The 11,664-nt window shown below is 35.6% G+C and overlaps 2 protein-coding genes across 3 annotated transcripts; one reads left to right on the top strand and one right to left on the bottom strand.

Moving 5' to 3' along the window:
* On the top strand, positions 2,375–4,499 carry LOC18596371 (transcription factor JUNGBRUNNEN 1). Its single transcript, XM_007024798.2, has 3 exons — positions 2,375–2,677; positions 2,961–3,271; positions 3,577–4,499. Exons 1-3 carry the CDS (start codon positions 2,482–2,484, stop codon positions 3,949–3,951), a joined length of 882 nt encoding a protein of 293 aa, XP_007024860.2. The 5' UTR covers positions 2,375–2,481; the 3' UTR covers positions 3,952–4,499.
* On the bottom strand, positions 5,273–11,664 carry LOC18596370 (multiple RNA-binding domain-containing protein 1). 2 transcript variants are annotated; one of them, XM_018123848.1, is made up of 16 exons: positions 11,493–11,664; positions 11,190–11,262; positions 10,999–11,106; positions 10,779–10,893; positions 9,927–10,615; positions 9,698–9,829; positions 9,031–9,120; positions 8,810–8,927; positions 8,123–8,446; positions 7,450–7,514; positions 7,005–7,179; positions 6,788–6,892; positions 6,599–6,700; positions 6,341–6,514; positions 5,822–5,953; positions 5,273–5,742 (listed from the first exon to the last, which is right to left on the bottom strand). In XM_018123848.1, coding segments are annotated over exons 2-16 (2,505 nt in total). In that variant the 5' UTR covers positions 11,192–11,262; positions 11,493–11,664; the 3' UTR covers positions 5,273–5,568. The 2 variants fall into 2 exon arrangements, with proteins under 2 accessions (XP_017979337.1, XP_017979339.1); XM_018123850.1 differs by lacking the exon at positions 11,493–11,664 and adding an exon at positions 11,358–11,467.

The raw sequence follows: 11,664 nt of genomic DNA, 5'->3' as shown, positions 1-11,664 counted from the left end.
TTTATGGCCGGTACACATATGTATGTCGATTGCTTGTTCGAGTTTTCACTTAGAAGCTTCCTACTGTGTTAATTATTTGTTTTATTGAGCATCCAAGACTTGTTCATATTATAACTTGATGACGAAATTCACTCGTAACATCATTTCTCTTTTCTCTCTTTATAGTGGGAAAATAATGTAATTAAATGATTACATTTGAATATCTGCTTCCTCATTTAATTAGAACATGGTTTTTGCTCATTTAATTAAGGTATAATGTGAGCACTTCTCTGTTAAAATTTGACTCACTGTTTAAAATGGTTTATTCTTATATCAGAATATATATATATAAAAAAAAAAGGCATGTGCAGGTTAAAAGAAGAAAATTTCATCTCTATGTCGACAAGGACTTCCTAGCAGGATCTTTAGCCTGTTGTCTTTGTTTTTCTCCCCTTGGAACAGTGCATGCACAAATAAAATAATCACTAAGACAAACAAATTTCAATATAATATAATTATTATATAAAAAAGAAATCAAAGAACAAATCAAATAAGTAATCTAATATATAAAGGTTATAATCAAATTCAAAAGTTAAAATTCCTAAAATTACCTTCTTACCATTAAAATTAAATTTATATTGATTTAGTCTAGGTCTTAGAGTAAGAGAGGAGGCCTGGTAGAGAGGTACGAGGAAAACATTCACTTACTATTAATCAAATAACAAGTGGTGTAGCTTAAACTAGAAGTGGCCGGCAGGTTTAGTACAATCCTTGCTTTGTATCATTACGACGGGAATCCACTCCATCTCCATGTTTGAACGTGGTAAATGGATCTTTCTTTTTTGAAAGTTAAACTGTATTCGAAGAACAGGGGAACCCCTGTAGAGAACAAAAGTGAGATCTGGGTTTGGGAGCAAACAGACCGCAAGGACATAACGTGGTTAATGGATCTGAATGCAAAAAGAGGTTGTTAGGGCTACTATATTTTTTTTATTAAATTTTAATTTATGTTGGGTTTTTGTTAAATTAATTTTAAGTTTTTTCACTTGATGTGATGGATGTTGGACATTTTCAAACAAAAAAAAAAGGAAAGAATTATGATTGTCGAAAAAATTGTATTTAAAAATTATATCTATTGAAAATAAAAAAATAAAAAAAAATTATGTTTGTTAGAAAAAACCTACAGTTGCTCTTGTTTGAAACAAACAAACAATGTCTAAACTTATAAGATTCTCTTTTATCAACAGAATGTACATAAAAAATAAAAAACATCTTATCTTTTTTTCTCAAATATTCTTCAAATTTTTTTTATATTATTTTTCTACAAAAAAATATTATAAAAATTTGATAATCAGTAAGTGACATAATGATATTAATATATACTTTGAAGTCAATTTTTTACATTTTCCAATTTGATGTTCTAATAATAGATTTGTTTTTGTCCCCTGCAAAAAAGCTGATCAATCCAAATCACGTTTTCCCTTCAGCTCGACCACTTTCCATCCTTTGGAGAAACTAGAGTCATGCATTCATATGGCCGACAGAGTGGCCAGTGGCCTTGCAAGTTTAATTTCATATCTTGGTGAGAGTTATAGCACACCATTTCGAACAGAGCCGGTCTGTATTTCAGACCAAAACCTTAAAGCCATTGTCATTTATGTAAGTAGACATGAAACAAGATTTTCCAACAACAATCCATAGATAGGCAAAACTCGATTCAAATCATGAGGTGAGTATAAGTAATCTTCAAATTTCTTGAATTCGAACGTGTCACAACTTAAAGCACATTTGATTAGGATATTTTGGGCTCAATTAGATGGAAAAAAAAAAATCTTTTCCATTTTCCAATTTTTTGTTTCGTCTCTAAGCCTGTCTAATCTATAGAATATAGTCAGGGGCACTAGTTGACTTTATTGATGTATTGCCATGTGTACAGATTTCTTTCAAGTGTCTGTATTAAAATGGATGGCCACTTACGATCTGCAATTGCATGTGACAAAGTGGATTAATATAGATGAGAAATATCTTTGCCTAAAATGCATATATCATCTGCTCAGAGTCCAACTGTTCCTGACAAAAAAGTTTATATCCTGGAATAAATAGGGAACGTTTACGTAAAACCAGTTTCTCATTGTGGAATGCCACGAAGTAGTTAGTCAAGTTTTCATGCCTAGAGGAAAACGTTAGTCAAACTAGTTGTTCTTTGCTTATGACTTTTCTTGTTCTTGTTTGCTGTTTATAGGGCCAAAATATTTTTCAACTGAAGATTTTAATTGTCCTTTGCTTCGGTGAACATCTGACTGAAAACAAAATCTATATTAAAAAATAAGTTTTCAACATTATAAAGTAAGTCTTCAATAATTAAGCAAGCAATATCTCATTGCATGCAATGTTTCAGTCATATACTATGACTTTGACTGAAAACTAGTGTCTTCGCAAGCATCATATAAGGTCTGTGTTACATTCTCAAAGTGGGAGAGCAACACTCAAGAGGAGAAAAAAATGGAGGTGGAGAAGATGATTTCCTCAGGTAACAATGAAGATGATGAAGATGTTTTGCTTCCTGGTTTTCGATTTCATCCTACTGATGAAGAGCTTGTGGGGTTTTATCTTAAAAGGAAGGTGGAGAAGAAACTCTTTAGTATCGACTTAATCAAACACGTTGACATCTACAAATATGACCCTTGGGATCTTCCAAGTATGATTCCAATATTTTACCTCTTTCTTTTTTAGAATGAAAATTTCATTGAGTTATCAAGGGGAATATGTTCATATCCTCCATGTTGAATTGTCTTCTAAAAGCATGAAATTTCTATCAATCCTTGTTCTTCAGTTCTTAACTATTGTTCTTTCCCTCTGATCGTTGAAGAAAGTGGATTAAAGGGTGTTAATTAATAAATCTGAATCTCATGTATAATAAACTTTCTTTCTTCTTAATTTGGTGCTTAATCGATGCTAACCAATTACTGTGGATGCTGCAGAAGTTAGCAAACTTAGCACTGTTACAGAGAAGGAATTGTACTTCTTTTGTAGAAGAGGTAGAAAATACAGGAATAGCATAAGGCCAAATAGGGTTACAAGCTCAGGATTCTGGAAAGCTACTGGTATCGACAAGCCAATATATTCTGTTGGAGAATTTCATGGTTGCATAGGCCTAAAGAAATCGCTAGTCTATTACCGGGGAAGTGCAGGGAAAGGCACCAAAACCGATTGGATGATGCATGAGTTTCGCCTTCCAGTCGGTCAAAATCCCAGTCTCTCCAACACTAAGAAAGACAACTTGCCAGAAGCTGTAAGTTCCATTTCCTTGCCATAAACTTGTTAATTGGTTAATCTCTCTTGAAAATTAAGTTCTATGTTAAACCTGACGGTAAAGGGCTTAGAATCTGAACATTCTGGACTTTACTGATAGCTGCTAGTAATAACTACTAACATCTTTAAGAACTTGATGCAGTAGACTTCAATAATACTGCTTCCTTTTTCTTTTTTAAAATTAGTAAAAATCTTATAAACAAGTGATGAATTGATGATCAATTCAATCTGGTTTTTGGGTAAGTATTGACTTGGACTTGAAGATTTTTCCTCATGGGGTTGCAGGAAGTTTGGACACTATGCAGAATTTTTAAGCGTGATGTTTCCTACAGAAAATATGCATTGGATTGGCAAAATAACAAGAATCCTTCCAAACAAAATACAACTGCTTCCGGCTCCAGAACATGCAGCATAGAGTCAGACAATAGCGTCGAGGTGAAGAGTTTCGGAGTTTTAGATGAGAAGGAGATTGAAAGGAAGCTTGCCAATGACCATCTGCTTGGAAGGACCCAGTTCTTTGCAGGAACAACTCAAGTTCCGTCATATTTAAGCTTTTCGAACCCAAACGGAGGTGAGTTCTTCGGACAACAGAACTGGGATGAGCTTAGGCCAGTGGTTGACTATACCTTGGGTACGTCACTGCTGTACAGTGATTGGTAGATGTTAAGGGATATATCTCCCCATCATCTCGTTAATTAAGTCAATAACCCTGAACCTCTCTGACAATTACAAATCAGTTTTTAAGTTGGAAGCTTTTGGTTTTTAATCTAGTAAAGACAGAATAATGTCAAGAGGGAGTTTAGGTTTTTGATGTGCATGGGAGATTAGCAGTAAAGTAGTGTGTTTAGGATCAGAACATTGTAGAGAATACCAATCTGATTAAAACTTGGTTTAGAAGCGAAGTTAGAACACGGCCATGTCTCTTCTTGGTTTTATATTGCAGCATGGTGGTAAGGGCAGAAGTATACTGATCATCGGAGTTACTCCCAAAGACCACGCAGTAGGAGTTGCAATCTGATACAGTTGTCTCACCCTCTGATGTTCTTTGCCTCTTTTTTTCTTTCTTCTTTCGCTGCAATTGTAGTGACATACGTATCACTCACTTTCAATGTGAAATTACTACTACTTTTCGTTGTTGAAACTGTGCAGCGGATATAGCTAACAGAAAATTCAATGGAACCTCCCTCCTTCATTTGTCTTTGTTTTAATTGCTGATGACTTTGATTATATCAAAAGGGTTTTCATCTGAAAGAAAAATTTATGCTAATTTTCAGTACCAGTCATGGTAAAAAGTTAATAGAGAAGGAAATATAAGCACCTTTACAGATTCAGATAATTAATAAAAAGATGAAGAATATAAACCAAGAATTGTATACTGAAAAAGGAAAGTTCCTGTTTTTGGCAGCATAAAGCAATGGTGTCATTTGATATTTGACTCCATAGAATAGGATTACTTATGATCCCCGGCACCACTGGAACTCGATTAGGGAGGATCCTATTCGCTTGAACCCCTACTTGTCTGATTTCCCTTATTGACTCCATCAAGTTATCAAACATTGTCTTCCATGGTAATCGCTTTTCTTTCTTCCTCGACCCAGAAAAGCTTTGCTAACTTTCTTAACTTATTGAGATAATGTATGGAAAAAGCTATCTAATTTTCTCCATCTATGCATTAATTTAAGTCATTGGAACCCATCTTTGATTCAATCAAACCATAAATCTTGCAATTCTATGTGATCAAAACTCAAAACTGACCAAACATATCATATTCTGCTACTGTTTAACACAGGAAAAGAGTTGTGAAAATTCGCCCCCAGGGCACACAAAAGGGTCGCGATCAGTTGACCTGTAGTAGCAGCCTCAACTTTTCTACAATATTCACAATTCTTACAAAAAAATGGTTGAACTGACTTCCACTCAACATACATTCATCGCCAAATGGTAATGATTGCGAAGAAAATAGAAGTTCGTGGCTACTAAGTATAAGAACTAATAACATTTGCTATCGAAAAGGCAGTCAAAAGAATAAGGCAGAAACGTTGACATAAAGTGGTTAATTTACACAAAAAGAAGTACCTATATTTTACACTTTGCTCATTCACTTTTCAGTAAAAAAATAAAAAATAAAATAAAATAAAGGCAAAAGAGGGCCTACAAAATTGATGCTAGCTTCTAACAAGCAAAAATGAAGCTAACATAACAAATGGGAGGGAAAAGAAATAGAGAAAAGCGACTCATCCCCACCTCACTGCATCACTCTATGATTCACTTCAAGTGCTAGTCTGCGATCCTTTCAAGCTTCTTTCTGTCACCATCCAAGAATTCCATGTTCTTCCTCTTCTTGGATAACCTAGTTGGGTTTTGAAACCCGTTTTGTTCATCAGTGAACTGAGCAGCTGTTCGGGCCCTTAACTCTTCTAAACTCTCACCTTCTTTTGCTCTTTCAATCACCTGAAAATCACAGAGAGCAGTTATGTTGTTGCTCCTGAAACAGGACATGCAACATTGTTGAAACTGGGACATGACTTACCAGATGACGACCGTAAAGATGGGTGCTTGAAAGCGCTTGAAGTGCATTTTGAGCCTCTTGCTTCGTAACAAACTCCACAAACCCAAAACCTCTATGGTTTCCAAACTTCATTGGTAACCTTAAGCTCTTGATCTAAACAACCAAAAGAAAACTAGGGTCAAACTAGATAAACATAAAACTTCTAGCAAACAACAACAATTGCAAATTTGGTTAAAAAATGAACATAAAGCTGGTCCGAATTGTGACTAAATCAAGCTCATTAAGTATCTCTCTTTTTTTTTTTTTTTAATTCTTTATTCTGCAAGGTTCTGAAAGAATGTTAACCATTCACTGCTTTAATCATTCCCTTAAGCAAACTTGTATATATCCTAGCCTCTGCGTCTTAATAGTTAGCTCAATAAACAGTTCAGCACTGAGCCATCAAAACTATAATGATAACAACTAGTCTTAGTTATGTAATGGGGAGATGTAGTGTAGTCCTTAATCATTCATAAATTTAATATACTAAATAAAAAATACCTGGCCAAATGGGCTAAATAACTGTCTCAGATCTTTTTCTGTTGCTTCGAAAGCTACGTTTCTTACAAGCAACTTTGTTGAACTTTTATCCTTCTCAACATTTTTCACTGCTTGTTCTTCTTTTTTGGCATGACAAAGTTGCAAGATAAGAGCATGCCCATCCAAAATAGTTCCCTAAACGAGCAAGGGGTATCAAAAAGCTGCACTTTGAATTGATAAAACTATGTTTGTGAAGCTTGCGATTTTAATTGTAATTACCTGTAAGTCTCTACAAACATTGGTTGCTGTCTCCACCGAATCTAACTCGATAAAACCATAACCCATTGAGACTTGCTTGCCATTCTTCAAGTGCCTTTTTATCTGGCAAAGGACATGACAAACTCATAAGGTTTGGAAGGATAAGATTGACTGCAACGCACACAAAGTTCTGGATATCCAAATAATTACCCTGACACTCTGTATTCTTCCTTCCTTCACATGTTCAGTGAAATGATTCCTCAAGCTTTCTTCAGAAGTCTTGAAATTAAGGTTCTTGACAAATAGAGATCGTGACTGAGGTAGCAAAGCAAAGATTAGTAAACAAAGCAACTATTTCAGCATCAAGGGATAGAGAAGAGGGCAAAATAAAGGAAAATCAAGAAGGAGCTCAAATCATATGCTGAACCTCAATTCTATCCGGATCAATATCTGCATCTGAAATTCCTTCCACATGTTGCTCCAGAATTGCCCTCTTGACATCATGCTCGCCAACAGCTGCATTATTCTTTTTGTCACCCTCGGAAGTTGAACTCTTGTTAAGAACATTGTCAGGAGCCCACTCCAAGTATAAAGGAGCATCCCTATATTAATGGAAGAAACCCAATTTTAGGTTCCATTAATACCAATTCCAGCTTCCTTGAAGAATTTAAATGTAGAAGCCACTATAGTGCCTAAGAAACATATGTAAAGTCTTCCAACAACCATCCAGTTTAAGCAGGCAACAATTAAAATCAGACACATAGTAAATATCGGGAGATAATTTGAGACTTAATCAATATTTCTGCATAACATTTTTATGAATTGTTATAAAGAGATTCAACTAATGACTAAAAGAGTGGGAAAAAACTCACTTATAACGTTTGTATGCTAAACCCTTAAATGCTGCACGGGCTTCAGCTGGTTCAAGGAAAATAACCTGAAAAGCCACGCACCAAGAACATCAATAAAGGAGAAAAGAGTTGTATGCCTTTCAACAGCCACTTATCCTGACATTAACTCTGACAGTTCTTTACAGTTTACATGTTCCGACGTTATAAGTTTTAAAACAAGAAAAAAAGAAAGTACGCCCCTGCCCCTCCAAGAAAGAGCAGAAAAAATTCTATCCAGAACCTAACATGCTCCCAACAAGGAGATGCCTGCACTGGCAACAAAACAGTGTAAAAGATGATGCTCGACTAACTCATTACCTCCTGTTATACATGTGAAATATTACTAAAGCATTCATTTGACTTACTTCACAAAGCCATGTTCAGTTTATCTAAATCCCAACTCCCAAGACATAGACTTTCATTTTTCTTTCTCCCTTTCAGATTGTGTGGCAATGCAGAACTGCTGTAGTCTAACAGTTGTTAAACAAATTGCACCAGACGAAAACGTAATTAGAGTTCACATTAAATTGAAAACTGGATATTGTAGAGGATTGTGCCACATATTCACAACAGTTACCAATTGCACATTTCAGATAATTAAACCTGAAGAACCAAAAATCTATCTAAAATTTATAATTAGAACATATATGCATACCAGGGCCAATGTTTTTGTTGGAGGAAGAATGATCTTGTCTAAACTCCCAAATTTTCCAAACATCTTAGCTAGTTCATCATCTGATGAACCATATGGCAAGTTCTTGACCAACAGAATATGATTGCTCCTTTTCATGCCATCGGCTTTACCAGCAGCGACTTCTTCCAAAGAAGAGATATTTACACCAGCATTTGCAAGGGCTTTTTTTGTCTCTGTAATCACTTGAGTTTCCCCCAAAGCGATACGCACAGCTAGATCATCAGCTTCTCGATCAAGTAACTCACTCTTACTCACACCATATTTCCTAGCAATGTTTTCAACAACCTATTAACATGCAGGAAAATGGACGAAAGTGAGGTCAATAATAAAATAATGATGTAAAGAATACGTAAAAGCACTTCAGTAAATCATAGCCAAAAATGTGAGAATACTATTATCAGTAGGCCAAAGCAGGATAGGAGATATTCAATATCCATTGGTAAAGCTTCCAACATAGCTAAGTTAATTAGTCAACGAATATGTGAATTGCAAATCCAGGATCAGAGATGATTGGGAATGGCAAAATAATTTTGCAATCAATGGGAAAAATCAGGAACATCCTTTAAATTCAACTAATATAGGGAAACTGCCGAGGACTAATCTTATAAAAAGAAAAAAAGATTCTGTGATATATTCAATAAAACATACCGTATCAGGGCGCATGAATAGACTATTCCATGCTCTTGTGTCCCCGCTAGCTTCAGATGCCTTCCTTTCTTCCTCCCTCTTTTGCTTGAAGGTTTTTGAACCTTGGCTTGCGTCAGTCCTACAGAGAAATCTATGTTAGATTAATGACCATAATAATGGGAAGCAAGGATCATTTGAAACCTAGAAGGCTATAGAGACTGATTACAACTGGTGCTGCTTACTCTTGTTTGCCTGTGGGTTTTTTTAGTTTTGCTGCCATAACATGCAATAATCTGCCCTGAAAACTTGATTTGTCCAATTCTTCTAAAGCCCTACAAAAATTGAACAGGCAATATGATTGAGAAGCTCATAGAGCATATCATAAAAATTGCAAAGCAAGAATATATCCCTCCTGCCAGCAAATAGTGGGATGGAAAAGGAGCTACAGACCACAAGAGGCTATATTTTACCAAGAACACTGCAAGGAAACTGAATGACCAGTTTTGCTTTCTATTAGTGAAACAAGAGAACAAAGTTTTTGAATTAAAGGCCCCAAAGGGCATCAACCTTCATTTAAGCTTTTGAAGATGAAGCACAATGGATCTTATAATTTATGATAAATAAATTAGAGTAGAAAAATAGGATTTTGGAAAGTTCTACTTGTTAATGCATGAGAAGTCTTAGAGCTTAAAAAATTGATGAGCCCCAAAATGAGTTTTACCGTTATGCAAGCCTTAATTTAAGGGTGACAACCAGAAAATTACACTACATAGAAGCTGCACTGGAAAATGTAATCCTTATATGTCACAATTATAAGCCTTCAGCATGTATGGATTAACACAACTTGAAATCATCATTGCCAAATTTCAAAGTGTCAAAACCACCACTAAAACAAAATAAAATATATACCTCACAGAACATTCTGGAACCTTGTAAAGAACATAGGCAATCCCCTTGGAACGTTTTGTATCTTTATCAATGACAAGATGGACTTGTGAGACATCACCAAATTTGTTAAAGAATTCTGTCAACTCATCTTCACTGTTAGACAATAATCAAGAGAGGTAAAATAAATTAATATGAAAATGGCGTAAGGACAATAAAAAGATAAAAAAGGGGTGTGTGCAGAGAAATGTACGTTGCTGTATATGGCAGGTTACGGACAAAAAGCCGACCACTTTGAAGGACTTCATCTCTATCATCTTTCAAGACTGAAGAGGGATTATCTGGATCAATAATTTCATCATCAGCATCTTTGGAAGAACCCTGTTGAATCTGATCCTGGATAACATCCTCAGAGAGGGAATTGTGTTTTCCCTTTTGATCACTATCATCACCATCATCATTTTCCTCACTTTCTGAATCTGACCAATCTTTCTTCACTCTACTCTTGAAGTAATCCATATCAGAAATAACCTCATCACGAGCAAGAGTGTCCGATGCTTTGGTTTCATCATCATCATCCAATGCAATGCTGGTTTCATCTGTCTCAGCATCCACTGAAGCTGACGTCTGTCTGCTTTCTTTCTCAGATATAGCTTTTTTCTTGGTAACTTTGCTTTTCTGATTTGCTGGAGTATCAATTACAATGTCATTTGCCCACATTTTTGACTTAACCCTTGGCTGCATAACCTGAAGAAACTCTTGAAGTTGTGGGTCATCCTTCTCACTGCTTTCAAGAACCTTTTTCCCTCCTTTAGAATCAATTATGCTCAAACTTTTACCACCAGCTGTTGTTTTTCCAGTTTCAGTCACATTCTCCTGTTTCTTCGATGAATACCGACTCCATGGACGGGGAGTGTTGGGGTCCCCAACTTTACGGGCAATCTGAAAGAGAGCAAAATATGAGGTGTTGCTTCTAATATTTCATAACTAAATTCACTTCTCCGATAATTATATTATCTTTCTTTCTTTAGCTACATACAGCTAAATTAACAAATTACAGAATGAAAATGAAGACAAAAAAAGAGATAAGAAAACAGTGGCAGACCTCGCATATGATTCTAGAAGTATCAAGATAAGACTTGTTAAAGTATTTGATAGCTTCCTCAGCTTCTTGTTCCGTACGGTACCCGATAAATGCAAATTGTCTACTCTTTCCATCTCTGATTTAAATATTTAAATTTTAAAAATATTAAGAAACAATTAACACCGATAAATTATAAAACTAAAACATAAAAAGAAGAAGGTAAAAAACAAGTGAAAGTTACTTGGTGCGCATAAGCTTGGTGTCGGTAATTTCTCCTTTCTGCGAAAAGAATTCTCTTAGCCGATCTTCCGCTACATGTTTCGGCAGATTTTTCACACATATTCTTGACCTTCAAAAACAGAAAAAAAAAATCATCATCGAATTCAAATACTCTTCAGAAATTTAGCAGAGAACTGAAAAAAAAAAGCTTACATATTTTTATTCTGGAATGAGTTAAGCTGTTTGCTCCGCTTTTCGAGAGAATTCTTTGTTTCTAAAAGCCGACCTGCAGACAACGGTCGCTGAGTCAGTGAACTGAAAGTCTGAAACTTTGCAAAAGGAGCTAGAATAAACTGCTATAAAATTTATTAGCCACCAGACCTTCCCAAACAGCATTTTAGGAGGCATATTTTTATTCCCTGCTTCCAATTGAAAGTAGTGATTGGAACAATTCATATCAATTCAAATACAACCAAAAAATTGTGAAGGGAAGGGGCTTCAAGACGGAGTACTTACCTGTCGACGGAGGAAAGAGTTCAACGAGATTTGGCTGAAAAAATGAGGTGGAACTGGTGTGAAAACCAGACTGTGGATCGGCTAGGTTTGGGTTACTAGAGAAGAACGAAGAAGAACGAGAGAAGGTGGCGTCGACGGTGGAAGGAGAGGAGCTCGATGGTAAGCAGGGGCA

This window comes from Theobroma cacao, chromosome 6 (assembly GCF_000208745.1).
Source record: "Theobroma cacao cultivar B97-61/B2 chromosome 6, Criollo_cocoa_genome_V2, whole genome shotgun sequence".
NCBI lineage: Eukaryota > Viridiplantae > Streptophyta > Magnoliopsida > Malvales > Malvaceae > Theobroma > Theobroma cacao.
This window is presented reverse-complemented; position numbering and strand designations above follow the sequence as displayed.